At 34.6% G+C, this 26,374-nt stretch overlaps 1 protein-coding gene across 1 annotated transcript in view; it reads left to right on the top strand.

The window, feature by feature from the left end:
• The window catches only part of RIMS2 (regulating synaptic membrane exocytosis 2), a gene marked incomplete at its 5' end in the record, with an annotated part of 289,286 nt that overhangs the window by 143,885 nt on the left and 119,027 nt on the right, over positions 1–26,374 (top strand). The window contains one exon of the mRNA XM_019471267.1: positions 17,168–17,257. Within this exon, the coding sequence (XP_019326812.1) occupies positions 17,168–17,257 (90 nt within the window). The remainder of the gene's footprint in view (positions 1–17,167; positions 17,258–26,374) is intronic.

The raw sequence follows: 26,374 nt of genomic DNA, 5'->3' as shown, positions 1-26,374 counted from the left end.
TTGCTGTCATTGCTGTATATGCTTTCACGTTTTACCACTCTTCCCTGCTCTTTGCTTAGTATATCTATTTAGACTGTGAGCTCTTTAGGGCAGCAATTGTGAAGTACTGCATATTTTTACTGTGTTTGGTTAGAGAGTGTAGCAGTCTTATTTACATCATAGGTTCTATAGAGAGAAATATAATAAATACAATAAAATAATTATTTTTTATAGGAGTGCTAGACATGTTTGCTCTGGTAAGTACTGCTGGGACTTGAGGAACTCTGTTTGTTTTTACTTGAAGACTAACATTTTCCTGTACCTCTGTCTAAAGTAGTCTTTTGGAAAATCTGGGTTATGGAAAATTGCCAAATCCACAGATATTAGAGTTTTAATATACAATCAAAGCATCATCAGTGACTCAAGATACAGTAACTAGACATATTTCATGTTGAATTTTATACTTATAAAGGTGGTCAACACTGTAGTTAAAAACATAATCCATAGATACAGCTTTCACACGGTATTCTATATAATTTTCTGTCATGAATTAAGAGCTCATATTCTAATAACAAAATAGTTCTACTTTGCGGCTTTTTCTGTCCTTCTTTAGGATTTTCTAATCCTTTTCTTTAAGGGGAATAATCATTTTCTTTAAAAGGAATAATGCTCTACAAGAACAGCAGATTACCTAACTTCTGTCAGTGACAGAATGTTATTATGATTAATAGCAGTTTTTTACTGTGGAGAATTGAATTTTACAAAAAGTTATTTTAAGTAAATGAAATACCAGTGATAAAACCTGAAATTCAGTAGAATCGAAAACACTGACTATAGTAGAAGGGGTTTATGTAATTATTTAACAAATAAAGCAGCAAGTAAACCTGAAAACTTTATAGACATTTGAGTAGATTTTTATGTGTTATTATATGCCCCGGTGATAATCAAAACAGTTGTCTGCTGTTGGGAAGGCTCTATGACCATACCAGAAAATGTCATTGTCACAGAGTAGTCCTTTCTGTTCTTATAGAAGCATATACTTGACTTAAATGAGAGAGGGGATTTTATATTGCATGGAAACATGCTTTGGAGGTTAATCTTTCTGTGTTTTGAAATCAAGGATTTTATTGTTGACCAGATCAAGTTAAAATCATACTGAAAAAAGAGTTAGTAAAAGAGACATTATAGACAAAAAGGAATTGGAAGTCATGTTGGTTTTGTAAAAGAGAAAAAGAAAAACTTCTATGTTTGTAACTCCTACAGTAGTCTCCTTTAGTCTGTGTACATTTGAATAATCTGTATTTGTTACAGGGTTGAAACTGCATACCATTTCTAGAAATGTAGTAGAAATGCAGGGACTCAAACAGAAATAAGGGTGTAATTTGCAGCTGGGGAGATTTTTTGTTATAGTGCAGCACTCAGTATAATGTGGAATATGGAGTGCTTATGGCTATGTGACTAGAACCGGAAGGGAAGGAATCTACAGGAAAAAAACCCTCTGGGTAACTGCTTTCCAGATTAGGATCAGAATTAAAAGACATTGATTTGGGGTAGATTTAGTTCAGTGAAATATGCTATGTGGTTGCAGGTTTTTGCTCCAGGACATCTAGGTTTCCCGAGAATAATTTATTTCAAAATTCTGAAATAGCAGAGAAGTTTGCTTTTAAGAAATCTAGCTGTGACTAGCTATGGAGGACCATTCCTAACAGTAGCATATTGACCTATATATCTTTTTCTCAGTGTCCCACATGCTCAGTAGGAGAACATACAAATATCATTAGCTACGTTGCATTTACAGTCTTTACGGTCATGGCATTTTGGCTAATTCCTTAGCTTCCCACAGCTGTCTTGCTCCCAGTATCAGATTTACCTGTTCAGAAGAAAGACTGGGTATCTCTGAAATGCGTGTCATTATCTTATCTAGCCAGAATATACCATAAGCATCTAGGCAGTTTGGGTTTTACTTTAGACTTTGTTAATTTAGTATATTTTCATGTTAGATGGCTGGAAAATAGTTCTGAAAAGAAGTCTGGGACCACTTAAGCTTTTACTGGATTTTCGCTACTGAAATGCCAGAAGACTCTTTTTTTAGCTGAACTTTTGCTTGTCTATTTTTAAATTATACTAGAGATAGAGATAACTTGTTTCTAATGAACATTTGTAGAAAAACAACAGTATTATATTGTACTTGTTTTTAGCAGTGAAATGGTTATGTACTTTTAAATGTTCTGTATTATTAGCACTATAGACAATAAGTGAATACTGAAATATTTATAGTTCTTAAGGGTTAACAAGATTTTTTCATTTATATGTGGATATAATATATTTCTTTGTTCTCACCTTGGTAGAAGGATGAACTCAATGGCTGCTTACTGCTAATTAAAATGGAACACCATAAAGTGCTCTTGAAAATATTCAGTATTAGCCCTTTCAGTTTGTTGTTAATTACTAATCAGAGAAAGAGTATTTTTTCCTAATATGGAACTTTCCTTTTCCTCTTAAAAATAAACATAACCCTTTCTTTCTTCATCCCTACAAAAAGAAAAAAAAATCCCAACCATCCACCCAACCATAAAAACTAGAAAATTATGTCAATCCAAACAAATGTAATAAAACCTTTAAGTATAAAATGAAGTGCTCAGAAATTTAGCAAATAGTAGAGCTCAGTGAGGATTTGCCCTTCTATTTATGCTCTACGGTACAGACTTTAATTACATGATCTCATAATAATCTTGTGTCTTGGGAAAGTTAATTCAGAGGCTGTTAAAGCTGACATTAATGCTGATTAACTGTCCCCTTTTAACTTCAGGTATGGGTGATCTTATTCCAGAATAAAATAATCTACTAATGGAATTAACAGGGGCAGCTGATTAGGTTTAATCAGGGATAGCTATCAGCCATAACTCCAGTTTTTATAAGTCTCAGATAGAATTTCAAATATTTAAAAAGAAAATATCTATACTGTCAAATGCATTGTTGTTGCAACTCATGCAGTATGGAGTGCAATTTATGAGACAGTAATGGTTAGGAATACACAGATACTATTGACAGACAGAAAGAAATGCTGTTTATTTTAAGGGGTTTTGTCTCATTCAGTATATAATTTCTCTGTTAAATGCGACATAATTTTGCAAAATGAGAAGGAATTTTATTGTGTGTTTTCCAGTGCCCTATCATAGTTCAATGGGAGACAGAGAAAGACCATTATAACGCAATTGCAGAGAATCTGTATTCGCATTGGTCATAATTCTATCCTACTCTATCAGCTGTGATTTCACAGGTTTTTAAAAATATATGGCATACAGTAGTTTGTTTTGTAAAAGGTGGTTGGTGACGTGTATAATATAGGAAAGGAACTTTACCTATCTTCAGCTTGGCTAGGAACTTGATGACTTAGTCAAACACAGCAGTATAAAAAATGATGGTACATATATTTGCACCCACCCCCTTTTTGTGTGGTTATTTCTGTGGTACTGACTGTATGATGTTAGACACCTTCGTGCTTGCACGGGGTAACTTGCTTTATGTGCGCTTGACAGGAAAGTAAAGAGAATAGCTTTGTTAACATCAGTAACAAGGCTGCCTTAGGATAATGCATGAATCTACCTTGGGTTTTTGATTTCAGCTAGGAATTTGCAAAAATATACCTTTGGGTTTTACTTGTGGATGCTTAGTTCACTCTCCTGAGAGGCGGCAGAGTCCTCAGCCCCTGAAGAATATTAAAATATTTTATTTGCACTAGTACAATTTCCATAGAAAAACTTGAACAAATGTTAGTTATAAAACAGGGCTTAAGGTGCTTACTTGAAAGGTTCCAACCTTTCAAGGGAAGTAATTGTTCATAATTTTCTCTTGGATTGGCAAAAGGAGGAATTAAACACCTCTTTCTTCATGCCAGTCAAAGTTCTTACCATCTAGGTCAGAGACTACAAAGGGCATAAAGAAAAATGAGTAGAGAGTCATACAGCTGTGCTCATAACAGCCGTTGTTTGTTTATGTTTCAGGGTACCAACATGCCAAAAACATTTTAGTTCAATTTTACTGGAATTGATTTTTTAAAGTCTTTGGCCACACCTTCTACACATTCTCTCTATGAGAGAAGGTTGACTGTATAGATGGTGTCCCTGCTGAATATTTTAACTGGAATTTTCAATGTCATGATTTCAATTGCAATTTAAATGTCATGATTTTATCACAGAATTATAGAGCAGAAATCTATGTAGAGATTAGTTTCCATTGCATTGGCGTTGATTTGAAAAATGTGGGAACAGAGAACACAAAAAATCAATAAGTAATCAAAATCTGAACCTTGAAAAGCTACAGTATATTGCATCACATCAAAACAGTCTTTAATGAATAACTGATGTTTAAATTAAAGCAGGCATATGGTACACCAGTTATTCAGCTCCACACTCTCCTATATCATTACTATTGTTACCCTGGTATTAGATGAGCTTTGTCACAAAAGAAAGTTACGGTTCTCTATTAATGACATAAAAGAAATATGTTTGTATTGCTTATCATTAATCATATTGTCACCATTGTTTCCAACTATTTCAGTATTCTCTAATATTTAGATATGTTCTAGGCAACTGTAGTTACTGATGGAAAAGTGTCTTTCTTTCTGAATTCTAACTACTCTGAAATCCAGGTATAAAGCATATTAGCTGGCAAATTGAGTTTTTTTTTTCCAAGCTGGAAAAACATTTGCATTGTTTCTTCTGCACTTATTAAGGTACTGAGTATGCCCACTTGCTTACAATTTATACACAATTTTAAATATGCTCTTCAAGAATAGAGGCTTGGACTTTTATTTCTAGAAAAAGCAAAACCAAGCAGAAGATGTTTTTAAACCAATTATCTACCAATATTTATCTGCTTTCCCTGCTTTGATACTTATTGTCTGCTTTCCAGTGCTTCAATAATTTAATAAGAAATTGGCAACAAGGGATATTAAGGGCTGCATATGACCATCATTACTTGCAGAAGGATCTCATTGGAGTAAACCAGAGATAATAATGAAAAACAACACAAGAATTTATTTAATCTTTGATTCACTCAAAAAATAATTTATGCCACAGACTGAGGGTTTGTATGTTATTGTGAATGTCTCTTGTTTGATATTTATCTTTTATTTGAACAGCTTGTAACAAAGCATGCATGTTTTTGTCTTGCTTTTTCCCCCCTGTCATACCTTGCTTATACAAATGCAGCAGGAGATGAAGAAAACAAGCGTACTGGAGTTCAGGAATCAGAGGTTGAGGCAGGTCGGTCTGACCACAAGTGCCTATCTATCTCCTTTAGAAATATTTTCCCCTGAGCATGTAGTGAAGCTTTACCAGCCAGCTTGTAAATACATGAAAAGTCAAAATCCAGACAATAATTATATCTTTTTTTTTGTAAGAACAAGACAAACAAATTCCATATAGCATAGTTTATTTACCAGTTTGTGAATGCTAAAAATAGTTCAACCTGCAAAAAATCACTTAACTTTTTTACTTTTTTTAATCCCTCTTTATGAAAGTACTCTGTCACTATGATCACGTTACAGTCTTAGAAGATCTGGGTGGACACCCCTTAAATGTGATACCCTCTACTTTGCACTGATACTTTTTACAAGCGGAGAAGTAAACACTACAGTATTATGACACTTTTTTCCCCCCTAGTTTGTGTAGGCAGAGTGATGATGCTGAAGAAAAATAGTAGGAAACTGCATTACATGGAAATACTTTGAATATTTTGTATAATATCCCTCATCCTGCTTAGAAGACAGTTCAGTTGGTAGAAAAAGGAAGTTAGTGTGATGAGAACTGATAGATGATGATCAAATCAAACAGATGCAAATGTTTTTTCAACTCAAATATCATGTGATTAAAATATACAACTTTACCTTCTAATTTCAGAAAACACACACCGTACAGGTTCAAAGACATGCAGAGATCTAAAGATTTTTTAAACCATAATTTTTCTGCCCTTAAGTTTCTTTCTCAAAGGAAGAATCATTAAAGCATAAATGTGCATTCACATGCACTGTTAATAGGTTACATTCTGTTATTCCTGTTAATAATTGTCTGTGACAATACATCAACTGTCGAAGAGCAGCACAGATAAGCTTTTCCGGTTATAAATATTTGGGGCTAGACCAATGCTAAACTTAGCTGCTAAAAGTAGGCAGCTCAGTAGGCAGTTCCATACCTCAAGGCCCATGGAATGAAGCCCAGAGAAGGATAATGCACTAAGGGTATTACTGCAGTTATGTAGAGACAATTAAGTGCTCCAGAAGTGTGGCCCAAAAAAATAACAAGCTGAGCAAGAAACACATTTAGTACTAGCTGGTAGGAAAAATTACTAGCTAAACGTAAGTATGCCTAAAATGCCATCCCTGCTTAAAAGTGTAAGTGCCTGAATCATAGTTTATTTGCAATCCCATACCCTGGACCCTACTCCCATTGCTATTTAAGAGAAGAAAATATGGATCACTATTTTCTTCTTAAAACAAAGTCAGGAATAATTGCTGTGATAGGGCTCATTACTTGTTCAGAAATCTGGATGCTAGAGTAATTTAAAGATTTGGGAGCTGGAAAATAGGATTATTATTTTTTTCAAATTGTAGTTTTCACTTAAGCATCCAAAGTGTCCTTTAAGATCTTTGCCTTCCCATTTTTCATTGTAGTACAGTTCACATTTTTCTTGCTTTTGTTATGGTTCTGTCCCTAAGTGTGTATTGTTCACTGGTGTGTGTACTGTGTACTGGTCACTCTGTGTGTTTTGTGATAACTCAAGCATAGTGCATGGAATTGTGCTAACATAGTTTGCAAAATATTTGTGTGTGCTATAGTTATGTTGTTCATCATAGTAGCTGTTCCAATTGTTAATCATCATTGTCTGTTTTTAATGTTATAAAGATTATGAGGAAAAACATCAAAACCCACCTGTTAATGGGCGAAAAGGCAAGTTGATGATGATATTGCTAGTGAATTGTGGGTGTTTGAGAAATTTTACTTATTTTTTGCTGCATGTGTGTGTGTTGCTTAGTTCTACTAGTTCAAAATTAGTAAGTTTATGTATGTTCAATTTTAATGTGTTGTTTTACTTCTTGCACTTAAAATAATTATTTTCAACTGTGGTTTTAAAATCTTTCTTGGAATCAAAAGCTCCAGAATTTTTTTTTTTACAGCTAACTGTATTACTGAAGATGTAGTTTACACCACCTAGATATGTGATCATGTTGCCTATTTAGAACTAGTGGGATAGTTTCTGTGCTTTTGTTCATTTAGGAATTCCCAGTCTGCCTTGCCCTAAGAGACCAAGTACAGTTTGCAGATATCTGCAAAATTGTCTGCATTGTCTTCCACTTTTTACCAGGTCTATATACTTTTGCATCACTTGGCTATATGTTTTACAAGTTTGGCACATTTTTTCTAGTCACAGGAGAGCTGGACCATTTTAATCAGCATATACTGGTAAAGAAAGGCTTATGTTATTAACAATCATCTCTATTGTCTACTTCTTATTATGTTCGATATTCTCTTCTATTTCAAATGCTGTAGAAATAAGCTTAATTCAAAGCACTGAAATGTTAACATGGAGATTTAGATTTATTATCTTCAAATAGAACAGGAAAGTTGCAATGAACAACCACAGCTTACTTTGAAGTTTTATTTGAGTTCATGCTTCTAAATTGCTTTGATAATTTTGAAGAAATCTGTTATTATTTTTCCATGTACTTCTAAAGCCATATTGCATATAGACTTTGTCTCATCAATATCTTCTGCCAGTGAATGAAATATCTAGATAGTGCCTTGGCTTTATTAAAATTTGGATATTCACTCTTACACTTCCATCTCTACCAGGAGCCCACGTGGGGAATAGCTCCAGTTACACTATTATGGGGTATTCCTACCTTTCTCTTCCCTAGAATAACTTAGCAGAGGGAATACAGGTATCAGGAGAGCAGGGATTCAGTTTTGCCTGTGCTAGTTCATTGTGTTGCAGGGAAAACCACACCGTTTTCAATATGCAGCTTATTATCCAGTGTAGACAGACTGAATGAGGTGTCTTTGCAGAGAGGGCGCTGTGTCGGCAGCCTGGCAGAGCAATGCACTGGGTCACCTCCCTTACTCTCGTGGCTGTGCACAGTCCTGAGTGAATTCAAATGCTGGAAGCCTGCTGATGTAACTGTAATGCATGCTAATTACCAGATAGTTCAGTGTCTTATACTTTTAAGACCCAAATTCCAATCCTGGTAAAGTTGGAGGCTTTTGCCACTGACTTGATGAGGTTGACAAACCAATAATCAGTGATTAAGTCAGGCCAGAGCTGTTTTTGTTCTCAGTTTCTCATCTTCCACTCCTTCAACAAAACCAATATTTTATATACTTAATTATAGAGCCTGAAGGATGTACTTTACACAATAAAATAAATACTACTAACCTGTATTTAAGATAGTTTGTTTTCATATATTTATTAATTTCTCTAAGGTGTGCATTTTATGTTTTAGAAGTTTCTTCTGCAGAGCTCTTTTACTCCAAAAGAATGGTCTGTGCCTAATATTCAGTTTCAAATATTTATTACCAAAACCACTATCCCTTTCAATTTTTCCTCAGGTCTTTTACATTTCTCTTTCATGTACTTTGTATGACACCTTTTGATCATTTGAGTTTGTGAGAAAAGGCTCCAGGTAATTCTGTCCTTTACTGTCTTAATTTAGGGTGCATAAAAGATGATATAGTTACCAAAGCAAAATTTTAAGCCTTTCAGGTTATTAATTCCCTCACTCATTACAATATTTTACATAATTACACAACAGCTTTGTCTATGTTACGGGAATCAGGAATGCTTTCCAGTTCTCATCTCCCAGGTTGAGAAGTGTCTGGATCCTATTTGTATCTTGAGTCCATACCAAGACAAGACCCAAGTCACTGAGTCCTCCCCTTTCCATGCACTCAGGTTTCTGCACACATGGGAGCCCCACCACTCTGTGAACAGTCTGGATGCCTGGAGGACTAGAATTGAAAGTATGCTGTATTCCAGACTTGCTACACTGTTTAGACACAATCTAAAGAATTTAGGTGACTGAAGGGCAAACTAGGCAGAATAAAGGGACCCCAGTCAAAGAAGTTATGACAGATGGACCTGCTTAACTGACTTGCAGAAATAGTGTATAGATACGCTTTTTTGAAAAACAATCATGTGGCTGTCATGCCAGAGGGAACTCTCATCCTGCTGACTGACCTGAGCATCTTCTTCCATCTAAGACCATTTGGCATTCCCAGAAATGGGGCCTACATTTTGCCTGAACTACTAAACATGACTGCCATGAGTCTTGTGTGCTCTCTGTTCCCCTGGCCCACTGACTCTAGACTTCGCTAAGCGACCATGATGGCTCCTGAATTTTGCATGAAAAATGATACTGAATATGTGGTTTATGTGTGCTGTGAGAATACTTAACATATTCATATGCGTTATGAATACCTAGAGTAATACTACATTTTAATTAAATTCTAGTTCAAGCAAAGTAAGGTTTAAGTAAGACATAGACCTGTTGAGACTGTGGTAGTTGTAGGCAGGTACATAACTGCAATCTGCACGCTGGGAAAACTGTGAAATAAAAAAAATACAATACGACAACACAAAACAGTAGAAGTACCCATAAGATGCAAATTCTCCAGACTGAAGAACCTACATTCTGCTGAAATTCCTTATGATATAGGTGACTATTTTACAAATTTAACTCCAGAGAAATATGACAGATGACAAAGAGTCAAACTATTAACTTGTCCATAAATAGTTTCAAATTTGACTTATTTAATGTGAGGTGGCATCTTTCAAAACTACATCACAATATAAAATAGCATTTCTAAGACTGGTACATGACAATGTGATGTCATTTTGTCTGCTAGTCAAACATAGTTTGTCTGGTTACTAATCTAACATTTTACAAGTAATGCTGAAAAATAGCACAGGTGTTTTGCTGTGGACAGCATTTGCATGTAAAGATGCATGTAAAATTTGCATGTAAATTTGCATGTAAATTTGAGCAATAAGAAAACTTATATGTTATTAATTACTAGTAACTGATATTCTGAAGAACCTAGAGCTTTCTGAAGAAACAAATCTATATTTTTCATCTTTCTGTAAGCCATTTATTGTATTTTCTTTATTGGTTGGTATTAGTGCTTAAAACTACTGGCTTATTTTCAGAACTGTTTTTTGAACTGAATAATTTTTTAACATTTTAGAATTGTGCCATAAACTTCAATCTTAACTGCACTTAAAAAGGGTAGAACACCTGTGATTGCTTGCAGAGCTTTTTGTGTGTGTGTGTTTGTGTGAGAGAGATGTATGGTGATACAATAATAAATTACCTTTCTGCATAGAAAATAATTGAAGACTTGCTATAGGATTGCACCCTTCTCAGTAAAGAATAAGAATAACCTGGAAAAAAAAAAACCTATACCAAGCTAAACCTTACATCCGGCATGCTGCAGGGTGGATTTGTAGGCTGTTCACTTCTCCTTGCGTACACAGAGCACTCACTGACACCCAGGGAATGGGAATGCAAACTGAACAGAGACTATGGGAGAGAGGTGCGGAGCAGAAGCTTGCATTTTGCTCCACATTTATGTTGGCCATTACTTGTAATTTGCTTTATTTAAATACATTAATCATTAGACTCTGGAGATATTTTAACTTTGAGTTTACCTTGCATAGCAGTATGAGGGTAGCCGTACCGAGTATGACTGAAAATCCATCTAGCCCAGTGTCTGGTCCTCAGCAGACCAGGCATGGATGCTGGGGGAAAGGACTATGAGCAGAACAAGTGTGTAGTAGTGCTTATCCAGGATACTGGATCCCCAGTCTCCTACAGCTTGTGAATCTACAGAAACATCAGTGGTACTTTTACATGGTGTCTTCGTCTCCCTCATAGGCGCTCTGCACCCTTTCTCCCACCTTACATCAGTCCTGCCAACAGAAACCTGCAGTTCTTATCCAAACAGGTGACTCAGTAGAGCTATTCTTCTGAGATATTCAAAATACGCCTGTTGATTATAGGCTAGTGGGCCAGCTGTATTGCATTCGTTTCTAATGTGTTTCAGGCATATAGCCAGAAGAGGGACAAAACCTGCCATATTTTAAAAACATATAAGAAGATACAAAACAAACAAACAAATCCTTCCCCTGCCCCAAACAGTCCTGGAAAAAAAGCCTTGATAGTGGCTTTTTAATAATATATTTACTTTGCGATATTTAAATATACTTTACTAAATATGAATATACACATATTTAAAGTACTACTAACTGACTGTATTTTTTCTTCTGACTAATCTGGTGCATTTAAGTTTTTCTGGTGTTTCTTCATGTTTTACAACTCTATTACATTTATAAAAGCAGCAACGTGATACTTTGATTTTTAGTTAAACGTAGGCTGTGACCTTACTGATACTGCAACAAGTAGTCTCTGTGACCTTGCTTGAGTACATCTACAGTTTTTCTTTAAAATAAGCAATAGAAGATTCAAATCAATTTATTCCCCATATAGAGGGATCCACTAGTAAAACATTTTAAATTTAAGCTTAGAACAGAATTGATGGGATTTGCAGCTAGAGAGTATGATGAGAAGAGACTGCTACTGGACTAGATTGTTAAGTGATTTACAGCTACAAATAATTAAGGTAGCCTTGAAGTCAATTTGAAGAAAACATTTCTGGAGTAAAGGAATAACCTACAGTGCACTATCATTTTTGTTACACTAGTAATGATAATATTAAATGTAGATATGTGGCAATATTTTTTATTGCCTACCTAATGACTTCCATTAAAGTTCTTTTAATGTATTCCACTTCAGCCCCAGGGAATGAAGCCCAGGGGTTTTTTGCAGAATGTGTAGTTCAGTAAGGAAGATGAAATCAAAATAATAAATAATTAAGATATGTCAGAATTTTTATTGGAATGCTGTTTTAGTTAAAACCACGGTAGAAGAGATGCTTGCATAGCCTTTTATGAACAACAATTTATTTATTTTAAAATGTTATTAACATATGCCAGCATTCATTTGTTGATTTGGCACAAATTTGCAAACTACTTTTATGTGAAGGGGGGGGTGTGTGTGTGTGTGTGAAGGGGGTGTGTGTGTGTGGTGTGTGTGTGTGTGTGTGTGTGTGAAGGGGGGGGTGTGTGTGTGTGCACATGTGTGAAGGGTGAGTGTAAGGGGAGTGCGTGTGTGTGCATGCTCACTGTTTGTCTGGCTCATAAAACGCACAAGGGAGAAGTGCTGTCCTTGCCTTTATACTGTCCACACTTTACCAGCATTTAGGACAATGCTCTAAGATGCAAGACCCAAATTCATTTCACTCTTCAGAGGAAACACAGATCATCACATCTCAGAGGAATGCCTTGAGCTCTAATGTATAGAATCATTCTTTAAAATATTCTTCCAGTGTATGGAGGACAAAATGTAGATCAGCTGTTACTGTGTCAAAAGAGGAAGCTAAAAAATGGTGTCCTCAGATTTGCTGGAGAGACAGGAGGTCTTGCTCTAAATTTGTCAGAAAAAGACGATATGTGTTGTTATTTGTCTTCAGATATTGGATGACTCTTGTTCCTGTTACAGCAGGGTAGGGGAACATCAGCGCTGTTTTACTGAGGCATCTGAAGGTTTCTCTGATGTAGGAGCAGCAGCAGTCTGGCATAAAGCCTTCATTGCTGACTTTGTGTCACTTGGAGCTGGCCTTGATGCCATTAGCAGCATGCTGGTGGTGCAAGGTGGGACTGGATTCCTTCCAGATATGATGTAGTATGTCTGGGACAATTCATGTATCATGACTTGAGGCCATTTGCTTTCCCCTAGCAGTGGTTTGACACAGCTGAGAATATTTCTCTCTGTGTGAACTCTTGAGACTGATGGCTTTTTTAAAATTTTCTTAGGGACTTTGTTTTGTAAATTAAAACTTGTATAACATGAATTTAGCCTTTTCTATGTCTTTAATTAATTCTTCTTCTTGTATTCTTAATGCATGAGTTAAAGATCTTGAGTATTTGGTTCAAAACATAGTTTCTCAGCTTTTGACAGTTTATGCCACGGTTCTACTGGCTTGTTATTGTGCTGTTTTGTGTTTAGGAAGCACTAGCCAAATCCTCTTTTGACTCATTTTTACAGTAGTTGTCACTATACATTATTAAGAACATAATTCCTTTCTGAGCATTCATCTTATAAAATTAAAAATAGAAAGAATTTCTGGGGATTTTTAATTTGCAGGAAAAGATGACTAAATTAAGTATGTCCTAATGAAAAAGTGAAGACTTTATGATAACCTAATTAAAAGTCTAAAACTAGAAATGCACTGATAAAAATTGGTTCACAGAAATTTTAGGTGCTGAAAAGAATATAAAAGCTGAGTGGATTTAATACAAAAAGACAAAATCAGGTAAAAGAGAAAGTATATAAAAATGTTTCAAGCAAAGGGTAATTGTGAAAAGGGCTATTACTACTGTCTGTAGTATGGAGAAAAGAAAGGAGGGGAGTAGCATTTGCATAAGAAAACTCCTCATCATTAGGATGTGGTATTTTGCTGCATCATCTTGTACTTCTGCAGTTTGCTGCATCATTCCAGTTCAACTGCAACATTCCTGGTGCTAAGTCAGCATGTTTAGAAATTCAGAAAAACTGGAGATATGCAACTACTCTTATCATATATTATTTCCATATTTTTAATATTTTGCATATTGAATATTCTAAACAAAAATGTAAAAAATGCTGAGGTTGTACTTAACACTAGATGTGCTGGAGCACGCTACCCCCCTCTCCCAGGCAGCACAAGTGAGTATCATTTGCAAGAGGGAATGGCACACAACCAAGCGTCATCCTGACGTGCAGCGGGGAGAGCCCAGCTACATAATTCACTGTGGTGGGCAGTGGCCCAGGGGTGGGTGCAACAACTGCATCTAATGAAACAACTACATCTAAAGATTGTATCTTTCATACTGATGGGAAAAATCTGGATCAGTGCACCTGTCAAATCCTTCTAGCCTCAAAGATGCATCAGATAACTAAAATATTCTGACTCAAGAGTCTCATATTTCATATAATCTATATGAGGTCTTTTTGTATAAATATTCAATAATTTTACACCTTTCTTTATACATAAGTCAAAACTGATTATCACAACAGAAGACAAATTGAAGTTCATTTGTATGGGAAGTGAGAGTGGTAAGAGGTGAATGATGAATTAGAAAACTGTATGGTTTCTTACCAAATATTTACAATTTGACCAAAGTTGACTTTGGTTAAAACAACAAGGGGATAGATGGTGGCCCTTTGCCTTGGGGGAAAAAAAAGAGATTTTAGAGACTATAATGCATATTTGTCTAACCAGAGAGGATATGGGCAGCACTGACATTTAGCATTTTGCCTATTCAGCAGCATCTCTTACTAGTTCCCAAACAGAAAGCTCTCATCTAACAACATATTTTCTTAGCTTTGTAGAGCATGGAGATAGAAATGGAATTAGAAAATGGTGAAGAAAAGGTTAAATGTTGGAGTAAATCTAATAGATACATCTATTTTTATTTCTCAGTTGAAATAATAACCATTACTAGTCAAGCTCTTGCAATGTTCTAGAAGTCAATGAAGCTTTTCACCTGGAGTACCTCCAATCTGCAAATACTCAGTCTAAGAATTGTACTTAACTGCTGATAAAATTAAGCAGCCATTTGAATTTACTGCTGACATGCTGTAAGAATAACTAAAGCTATAGAAGGTTGGTCATTGGAACATTTTCTGAAAGAGTTTACATGCTCATACTATCGCTTTTAGTATAAACACAAAGAAATAGCTTGTCTTGCTTTTTATAATAGTTTTTTTGTTTTGTTTTTTTTTTAAGGTTAACACAAAGCAAAGATATTTATTCAAAGAGTTATATTCTTATTCAATATTTATTTCTTCATGTTTGTCAATTCAAGTGTTATTATAGAAGCACTTATAGAGTGCTCCCAAATGGGTTAACTATTTTCTAGATACTTAGCTCTCAAAAAATTAGCAAGGCTTAGGAAAGCTTTTCTTTTGGTAGGGAACTTGGTATGATAAGTGATTTTGGTGACTGAGCAAACTACAGTTTTTAAGTCCAGAACTGAATCAGGAGTTCTGAGAAAGAACTCTGATTGAGAAGGCCTTGTCTTCTAAAACTGCCATAAAGCTGGCGTGGAAATCACTCTGGGCTTCCTGATATTCTTCAGTATTTAGACTATTCGTTATATATCCTGACAAAATCCTGTGGTTGAGATTACTGTCTGCCTACTTTTTATTTTATTCTAAGTATTTCCACTATTGGATCTAAATGCTTGTCTAATGTTTTTTCCTAGCGGTGACTATTTCTTAAATTCAAAGGTAGTTTTACTAAGGTCATTGAAATTTTTTTGTGTGTTAGTTAAGAAGAAACTTCTGGACTCATCTAAGAAAAAGGAAGCATAGATGGCATCAGTAAATATTTTATTGCTAAATGTGTATTTTCATAGAGAAAAAGAAAGAATCGCATTTTTGTTAGGAAGAAACATAATAAGATTTTATTTCCACAGTTTGGAAACAGAATGTTCCTTTTGAAATTTCTTATTAGTACATACTACACGTGGTACTTCAAAGATAACAGTTTCTGTTTCAGCATGCATATCTGTGGTGTCATGAAATCATTATATTGACAATTTTATTGATGTATTACTTGAAGCCTACACCTCCATCATTTTCAAAAATCAAAGCCACCTTTTATAGGACAGCAGCCTGTCATAGAACAACAACAGCCACAGATAAGAAGGCTGCAGGATGCCTACAGATAACATTTTTACATGTCTACGTTTTGAATGCCAGATATCCATCAGTCTCATTTAAAAAAAAAAAAAAAAGTCATAGGCTAACATCACTTTATGTCAAATTATTTTGAATTTATAAGATTGAAAATGTATTCCATATCTATCGTATTCTTCTCCATCACTGCCTATTTCTGTGACGATAAAAGTGATTATATCTGTGGCCAATGGCTGTGAGGAACTTTGCGCTTTGCAGGATCAGCAAAATAAGCAGATTCTTAACAGCCCAAAGCAAAAATGGAATTTAGGGTATTGAATCTGTCTAGTTAATTGGTCTAGATATCATTTTGGCATGAGATACCGGAAGGTTTAAAATGTATAGTATTATGCTAACCACCCAGTTTAATTGTCAGAAGATGGAGCATTAAAATGTAGACCAAAAATATCTGACAACCTCAGAAAGACTAATGTCTTGCAAGTCTAGAGAATGGAGTCTCTGTCTGGAGGAGAGTGTACGTGCCTCTTTTCATAGCTCTTTTTCTGAGCGGTTAGGTCAGAAATGCCAATTTCAGGGTACAGGATCCATAATTAGCAAGAGAGTTTTTACTGAGTAACTTAATCTGCCTAAAATAAAAACTGAATTTAAATCAAATCCCAGATTTAGAAAGTAAATCCAACCTAGTTTTGGCTTAACAATTCATTGTTAAAAATACTTTGTCAATTTAAAGTAAACATATATGATTGTTGGTTCAGTTTTGTTTTGTTTGTTTGGTTTTTTGAATTATACCTTTGCAAAGGCTTTTTTACCAAAATATTTTTAACTTACTTTTTAATTTACAGAAACACAAAGATATTGTAAGAAGCTATAGAATATAGAGTAATAACTTTTAAAAATGGAAGAAATTATTATGACTTTGTCAATTTAAAGTAAACATATATGATTGTTGGTTCAGTTTTGTTTTGTTTGTTTGGTTTTTTGAATTATACCTTTGCAAAGGCTTTTTTACCAAAATATTTTTAACTTACTTTTTAATTTACAGAAACACAAAGATATTGTAAGAAGCTATAGAATATAGAGTAATAACTTTTAAAAATGGAAGAAATTATTATGCAAATAACCTCCTGTTTTTTTATTCCAATTGTTAAATATCAAAGAGAGCAGAATATCTGACAAATTACATCAATACTAACTTTCGTATAGTATGTTCTGTTCCATGTTTAAGATGTTTACTAATTCTTTCCACCACAGGCCTCTAAATTAAAGAACTAATCTAAATTTTTGCCATGTTAATGATAGTACATTTGTTTAGATCAAGTTGTCCCAAATGATATTAGGTGTTTTATAATGTAAGTTACATAATATTTCTGATTTTTTTTTGGTTTATGCTAGAAGTTACATGGGAGGACCAGCAGAAAAAGATGAATGGTACAATAGCTGATGACAAACCATTGCCGAAAAAGAAACACCATTCTGAGCCAGGTTTGTCAGGGTTTGGAAAACCACATGAAAGCATGAGACTATAAAAACACATTTCATGCTTTTGTAATGCGTGTGTGCTTGATGTACCTTATTTTTTTTCACTTTGGTGTGAAATTTTTAGTATGTAGAGACCATTTAGATTACATAGTTCTGTTTTAGAATAGCCAAAATAGATCTGCTTTTGTAAACAATTGTGTTAGAATGCACATGCATTAGAAAAGAAGTGTTCTGGCACAATATTAGACTTAGCTTGCTTTTTAGTTTTGAATTTTGTTATGATTTATCTATGTGTGCAAGCCTCAGGAATCTAAGTATGAGTTATGCTGATTCTCATTTAGTTGACCAAACCAAGGTATCTACTGCATGTATGGTGGGAAAGTCATCTTCTAAAGACTTGAATCTGAAACCTTCTTGCACCATCACACATGGCAGAAATAATGTTCTGATGTAATTTTTTATACAAGATGCATTTTATATCTCCAGCAGAGAGATATAAAATGCAGATATACCTCCATTTTATAACTCCAGAACAGCTGGAGTTCTCTAATCTAAGAGAACTCTTCCTTCCTCCGTCCTGTACATGAATGGATTTCTTCTGAAACTAAAAACTATCACAAACTTTCTTCCACCCCAAACATACAGTGCAATTCTTCGACTCCATCTTTGTTCCTACAAATGCATAGCAATAAAAAGTAAACCTAGTAATAATGATGATGATAATGATGATAATAATAGTATTGTTCTCTCCTCTGAATCAGACAATAAAAAGTCCTAATCGCATTAATTTATGCACTTGCAAAAGGCACTGAGATATTATGGTGATAAGCACACTGTAAGGAGGAGAAGAGAAGAGAAGAGAAGAGAAGAGAAGAGAAGAGAAGAGAAGAGAAGAGAAGAGAAGAGAAGAGAAGAGAAGAGAAGAGAGAAAAAAGAAAAGAAAATATAAATTAAAATAAAAGAAAAGAAAGAAAAAAGAAAAGAAAAGAAAGAGAAAAGAAAGAGAAAAGAAAAAGAAAAGAAAAAGAAAAGAAAAGAAAAAGAAAAGAAATCTTTAGATTGCAGGTTTAATCCTGTATTTAAAGGTTGATCCAATTCTACTCAAGTGAATAGGAATTTTTCAGTTCCAAGAACACTTAGGTTCAGTTTTGAACTTCAAATCTCTCTCTATTGGGCATATTAGTTGTCTCACTTACTCTAATAACAACAATTTTCCCAATCACACAAGTTAAAGCTTACAAGATTGGCCAATTGTACCACCTCCTAAATTAATGCTGTAATCTCAGTTCTAGGCTCACCTACATGCTGGTCATTTCCAAGCTTTTTGTTGAAGCTGAACTTACAGTGTGCTTATCACCACGTACAGCTGAAAGTGCAAGAGTCAGAACTGAAGAGCAGCAAAATCTGGATTGACTCTGTAACGTAGGAATTAGGGAACCTAGCTGCAAAAGGCCAGACCTGCAGTTACATTTTGTGTTCCCTGACTTTTTAATGCATCAGAGGAAGTTACAGGATAAAACAAGTACTGCTCGTAAGAGTCAGGATCAGAATGTAATTTATCTTCTTTTCCAGCTGAGTGTTTTAACTATTGCGTGACAGATTCAAGATACAATGTCTACAGACCTTCACTGCTGCTTTTCCAGGGCGAGTTCTGCAGAATAATGCCTGTGCCCAGACTTTTCCCTTACATAGTAGCTATGTAAGAACATTATCTCCATCTCCCAGCTGAGGTGGGCTTAGAACTGTGGTCTAGGCAGATGGCACATTCATAGTTACTAGCAATACTTGTTGAGAGCCACCTTCCCCATTTTTTAGAAACGGGAGCCATATTTTATTAGATGGCTGCTCTTGGGGCATTCTAGATTTTGGAACTTGAGTGAAATCTTGTAAGACAAAAAAAACAGGTAGAAGAATAAAAAACAGAAACAAATATGGGCATTAAAAAGTTGTCAATTTAGAAGTGTTTTGTATATTAAAACAATCTTTATCTGATTTTTATCTATTTTTTCCCCTGGAACAGTACCACTGATCTCCAGTACTGCAGGGAATACACAGAATTGGTTTGGAAAGCCACAGTCACAATTACCAAAGTCTAGAATAGATACAAAGTTGAGTAAAAATTGTGTTCTGCACTCTACAGTCCTAGGTCTTTCTGTGAGGGCTGATACCTGATAAGACCATAAATTCTGTTCTGATTTACGTTATTGATAATGTCTTCCATGGTATATTCACATGGGACAATGATACATGAGGCAGAAACATCTGAGGTGGTTCTGAACACTCTACAATGGGCACCAAATAGCGCATACCTATATTCCTAGGATGCTTTTCCAAACTAATTCTCTCTGTCAAAAAGCCCTAGGTACTAAAGTGGTAGAAGTGGAGGAGTACCAGCGTAACAAATCAATGCAGCTTCCAGGATTTGCATTATCTGCTATGCGTGGCACACTACTGTCCCCTATAGACATCCCTATATCATTACAAACACTTAGTTCATTTTCAAGGCATAGCAGTCAGGACAGCTGGAAGGAGGTGCCATAACACTGTACTCACCCCTGGATGTTGAGATAGATTGTGTCTGTGACCATGATCTACCAGTGATGTAGCCTGACAGAATCTACCTACGGAAGCTTCAAATTCCTTGAAGCTTTTCAATACGGGATTTACCTTCTGCACAGGACCATGCTTGCTTTCATCTGAAAATGCTTTAAATGTTCTTTCTGTTTGCACAGAAAACAGCAAGGTGATACTAATACAACTTAGTCCCTGGCTGCAGTTGGCAGTCTGCAGAGAGAAGCAAGGAGGAATACAGGCACCTCATATTGCTGTTGCCCTGTTTTGATTGCCTTTTCATACAAAGATTTTTCTGCTATAACCTGTTATGGAAGCTTGTCCCCTTTTTAAGTTCAGTTTGTCTGTTAAGAATTTAACCTAACCAGTCACATGGAAATAGCCATGGCAGTATTACAGCCAAGAAAATCTGTGAGAAAAAATAGATATTGATTATATAAATACCTTGAGTGAAGAACTGAGACTGTGAGCAAATTTTAGATAAAAACATAAATAGATAATAAAAATAATTCCAAATAACAGAAAAAATAACAGTAATACTGTATCATGTGAAGCATTAATATTTAAGGAATATGCATGACTAGAAATGAGATTAGTGAATTTGTTGGAGGACAATTTAAGGTCATTAAATAAAGTAGTAAAATGGTTCTTATGTTTCAGGCTTTTCAATAGAAGATGCTGATAAAATTCCTGTTCCTGAATATCAGAAATCAACATGTTTTCTTAACAGTGCCTGTAATCTCTAAGTTCTGAGGCAATTTGCAAAACTATTGTTCCGTACATTACAAAGAGTCAATTGTATTTATGCAAAGATTTTGAAGGATTGGAAGGGTAAAATTGCAGAATCATAGGTAAGCATAGCATGAAAAATTCAAGCCATGTCTTGAATGTGTGTGCCCTTCTTTTAGCCGATGTCAGCACTCTGTCAGAGAATACTGCATTCTCAGGACACCACCAAATCAAAAAGCATGTGGAATAGTTATTTGTTCCTATCTAATATTATTAAGCATTCCTACTTTCAGCACCCCTGCCTCTGAGCTGTAATAGATGGCATATGAAAGAAAGTGAATAAAGCTCTAGTCCTTTAATCACGTTTCCTTGGTCAGTGAAGGAAAAAAAAAAAAGCAAAGCACAGCATGCAAACATTTTCACATGGTTTTGCATTTTTATATGTGAGGCCTTAAGAGAAGAAGTTGGAAAAGAAGTAGGCTATGGGCAGGGAATGTGTCCTGTACTGATAGAGATAAGGTTAGGCAAGATACTGTTTTTCTTAAAAAGCAATTATTTTCATCTAGTGTCATCACTAGTCTCTCTTGAACCCATCAGGGTTATTTAAAGGGAGAAAGCACAAAGTTTAGGGTACAAAGGCAGTGATACTCATTTCTATTCCTTGTCAATTGTTTTTGGAGTGTTCAATCAGTCTCACTATCCAAAGTTTTGGAAGCTGAATGCAGTTTGGCAAACTGTGTCTCCATCCAGAGATGATACAGGTAATGCAGAAACTACCTTCATGAGATAGCAAAGGAAACACTGTTGTTTTTCCCCTGTTTTTCCTACTTGGAGACAGTAGATTTGGTGGTTACTATCTGGAAACCATCCTGTAATGGTTTCATTATCGTTGCCTGTTAAGAATATTTCAGTGTCATCAAATATCCAACCTTTGCTGCAGACACTTAATTTCTAAGCAACAGTTGAAGAACAGAACCATGGGAAAGTGCTGACATATTTTAATATGATTGACCAAAAGGAGACAGAATAGTTGAAATGGATTTATACATCTCGGAATGGAATGAAGTAAAAATGGAGTGTCCTTGTAATTATCTGGGGGGAAAGCCGTATTTCTTTAATATAGTACTAAATTTTTAGAGGAATCATAACAATGGTAGGTTAAACACATCAGAAAATACAAAAGTAATGTGTGCTTACAAATGTTAAGTCTTTATATATGTAGATTGAGCTTTCAGTTTGAAGGGAATCATGGCTTGTTTTATCCATGGAACATTTATGTCTCTCTCCTGGGTGGAAGTATTCCTTGACTGTACATAGACAAAGCCCTTCAGAAATAATTTTAATGTGTCTATAATTTTGTAGTTTATCTATTGCCATGGAATCCGTTGAATTAGTAGAACAGTAGTCAAAAATAATTCAAAACAAAGTAGTGGTTATTTTAAAATAAGTTTGTAATCAGAACTGAAAGTATGATAGATTGAAAATTGTAAAAAGGGAGATATGGTTAGAAATGGAGAATGAATGAGGCTGGAAAAGACAAAGTAATGATAGGACACACAGAGCGAGAGGAGAGCACACCAGTACTTCATATAAATGACATCAGGAGCATTGGATAAATCAAAAATCATGGTTAAAGAAGAAGGCTGGTATAAAATTACCAGCTTGTGAAAAGGAGAGGAGCAGAGTGGAGTCATGGACTAGTTTATGATTGCTGAAGAGGAAAAGTGGCTGGACAGTAGAACAGTTTTCAAAAGAAATGGATTGGGAAAGGGAAGAGGAAAAAGTCCATGGTCCTGATGCAAGTTTCAGTGTGCTGTGGAAGGGCTGGGGAAGAAGGTGCAGAAAAGGATGTTCTGTGGAATCTGAAAAGCAGTGAAGTGGGTAAAATTTACAAAAAGAGCTACATGTTGAATCTATGAGGATCTTTTAAGCTGTGACAAATGAGAAGTAATGTAGATTGACTATGTGGCATGACTAACTGTTTTCTTGAAAAAAAATGAGTGTTTGCACACTTTCCAGGGACTCTTCTTGCAATTAATAAATGGTGTATTTAAAACAGATAGTCCTATCATGTATTTGCTTGTTTTAAAATTTGCTTTCATTTTTTTCCTATACCACTTTGAAAGACAATATGCGTAGTCTGTACCAAAGTAACAAAGAATTGGATTCAAGAGAGAAAAGGGGACTTTGTGGATGGGAACTGCAGTCCCAGAGTGAGTAGGGCACAGATGTAGTCAAATATTGCACTTCAGTGTCCTAGCCAAATTGCATTAATTCAGGATATAATTGTAATTTACGATGGATCACAAATAGTGAGGTGGCCTGAAAATGTCTTACAAACCACACACCTTTTTGTATATATCCTTTTACTGCTTTTTCGTGTTTTGAAAACCATTCCTGCAGTCTTAACTATGTGATCTCCTGGACAATCGATTCTGTAGGTGGTGAAACTTCTTGACATCACTAGGATGAGAATAGATTTAGAATAGGGAGATATCTGATTTAGGGTAGCTCATCTATCCTTTATTGACAATAGAGGGTGTATTTCTATCTATGCTGTTAGGTATCTTTTCTGAAGTAATATTGATGTTTGACTACCTAAATAACCTAACTTATTAATGAGTTATTATCTTTTCAAGATTTATGATATTTCAAATCCAATGTGTAACTATAGTGCATTAATATTTTGAAATGTTACTATTTTGTCTTTTTTCCCCTTATAAAATTATAATGTAAACTTTATTCAGAGAAACAAAATCGTAAAGCTCTCTCTCCAAATTCCTCATTTAGTTTATCTCTTGAGACTTATGAAAAAGTAATGCGGTCTACATAGTTTCATTTTATTCATAGAGTTCATGCTACTGAGAATATTTAAGATTTCTTCTTGTATGTTGTTTTCAACCTTCTTCTCTATTATCCTTATCTTTGGGTAAGAATAACACACATTTTCCATATTCTAACTGTCTTTACCTAGTGTATAATATATGTAGTGTATATTATTTATAGCATATGTTATGTAATTGCAAAATTGAATGTATTGCTTCTGTCTTCCCTGTATTTTCTTTATCCTAGTTAGTCCTCTGCTTATATTTTTGAGCAAAAATGTCAGCATCTGTCCAGTATACAGCTGTGATTTTGTGTATATGGATTTACACTTTAAGATAAAGAACTCACCTTTAAATAGTAGGGAATCACCTCATTAAAAAAATTAAGAAGTGTGGAACAGGCTCTGTATTTACAGGAAGGGTAACTGGAAGATGTGGCTTAACGCTATTAAAGAAGATTAAGGAAAACTGATTTTATTCACACCTCAATGTAGTCAAGTAGCCTTCCATTCTAAATCTTCTTTTCTGCTCTTAACTATTCTGCTATCTACTCTTCCTCTTTTATCTGTACCCTTAGCATTGCAGAGTTTGAATGGTGTCAGGGAACATCTTTCCTGAGAGATGCATTATATGTCTAATTACATGCAGACTAATGACATATATTTATGGAACATACAGACTCCATGGAACATTTCTATCTTAAAGTCTCCTCCATGTTTTAAGATTATGCTTATTTGATTGTGCTATTGCACATCTTATTTTGTGGTGTCCAGAAATGAGGCTTTCCAAATCTGTAAGTCACAGAAATTTCTGAGAACATGTATGCAGTGAAGATCTTTCTTTTTAAGGAGAAGAGAAAACCAAAATTAAGAAAAGCCTTGAGGAAAAAAAAGAGTAATTAACTTACATCTCTCTGTCCTATGCTGCTTTTAAAATTTCAGATGGGCATGTTTGCTGTGTAAGGTTTCAAGCATGTTTTTCTGAACACCAAGTTCCTAAATACTTCTCTTTAGTAAGTGACATTACTTACAATGAAAAGTTCTGTATCAAAGCATGATAAAATAGAAGGTACTTATTCTGTTTTATTCAGACTTGCAGTACAATACCTGGTTTTCATTTACTTTATACGTTTATTCATTAATATTCTCATTTGTTTCTAAATCTGTGTATAACACCCTTATACATACCACTCTTATATGTCAAGATGAACAATTGATCCAAATAAATGCTAGTTCCACAACAAAGCAATAACTATGCAAATGAAGACTGCCTATTAATATGATGTAAATTTAATAGAATTTTATTCCATGATTTTGTTCTCAGATTTTAATGTATTTCTATCAACAAAGATCTATTTTAGTGGATTAGAAGCTACAGAGCCAGAGAATTTTCAAACTATTGTTTGGGATTTATGGCATGGCTTCTTAATCAGGAGGAGATTGATTCTCATAAGTGCTATTGTGTCTAAACTAATAGGTCTATTAGTACTTCCTTCTTATCATCATTAAATGAAAAAAGTTGGTGCATTACCATGCCACAACTTTTACTAATTCATTGATATTCATAACAATTAATACAAAAATATTATAAGCCATTTATCTCAAGAGATGAGACATCAACTGAACAGGTATCCACAGTGAGAAGATACCTATTATCTTTTATTTTCCTCTCTGGCTTCTATTAGAATTACTCTTCTAATATATTTGATCAGTAAAAACTTAAAGCTGAAAAATATTTGTAATTAAAATTTGTTTGCCACTTGGATGTGTAAACAATTTTTTTTATAAGAAGTACTTTGCATGAAGACTTTTAAAAATGCAATTTTTAAAAAGTTTTGGTACATGTGACTGATATGCAGCAAAATACTGGTCATTTAGTTCTAAAATCTTCAAAGGAAGCCTCCCTGGTATTCAGTTGTGTCCATGCTGAGCCCTTCTGACACTACTAGAATGCCTTGCATTACCATACCAGGCATATTCCTAATTTGGAAATAATGTGATTCCAAACATCCTTTGAAAATTTATTGAGAAGGATTTATCTTAATGCAGTATATGTCTCAAAGCTATGCATTCTTATGGATATTAAAAATAATAAATGAAGTATTAGGAGGTCATGATAGAGACTTTCTAATAATGGTTTTTGACATAGTAGGAGTACTGGCTTCAGGGCTATAGATATGTAATAGAAAACATTTTCAGAACATTTTAAGTACTTTAGCTGGGTTTTGGTGTTTGTAATAATGATTTATTTATTTAACAGTTATAGCAATTGTAGCTACACTACAGCTACACTAGCTGTAATACACCAGGGAGAAGCAGATCTTTCTATTTGCTTGTTTGTATTTCATCCTATGGATTCATTGTAACTTGCCCAGATAAAAACATGGCTTTTTTTAACATGTGAATACATAGCATCCTTTGTCAAAACTGTCAGCTGCTATGCTTTCATATTACATATCTCATATATAACACTTACATGTGTTCATTCTGTAAGCAAATTTAATTGCCTAAAAATGCATTCTAAATATACATGTTACAAGCTGCTTGTGTTTACAACAGTTTTGGTACAGTCTTGGCATTTGATAGTAGATGAAAATTATAATTGGCAGCTATAGAATAAAATTGTTTAACTATAGAACACAGTGGTTTATCAGATGAAATTTAGTGTTGTCTTTCATTTCATTTTATCGATTTATATTGCTTATTCTAATTTTGCATTTTTCAATAGTATCTTGATATTGACTGTAAAATGTGGATAAAATTATAGCATATTTTTGTGGTGTATGAACTTTTCTGGAATTCTTAATCTAACATCTGCAGTGTTAATGAATTATGAGCAATGTTTTGTGACTCATTAACAAACTGCAAGTTGAAATTAGATCAGGGCTTATAGATATATATTTTTTTATTTTATTTCTGATGATTTTTGGAAGAATGCATTTGTTCTGCTAGTGATGGTAGCTTCACAGTTCTTTGTAATTATTATTACTTTTCAA

The sequence above is a fragment of the Aptenodytes forsteri genome, unplaced genomic scaffold (assembly GCF_000699145.1).
Source record: "Aptenodytes forsteri isolate BGI_AS27 unplaced genomic scaffold, ASM69914v1 Scaffold385, whole genome shotgun sequence".
Classification (NCBI taxonomy): Eukaryota; Metazoa; Chordata; class Aves; order Sphenisciformes; family Spheniscidae; genus Aptenodytes; species Aptenodytes forsteri.
Note: the sequence above shows the minus strand (reverse complement) of the source record. Positions and strands in the feature narration are given on the sequence as shown.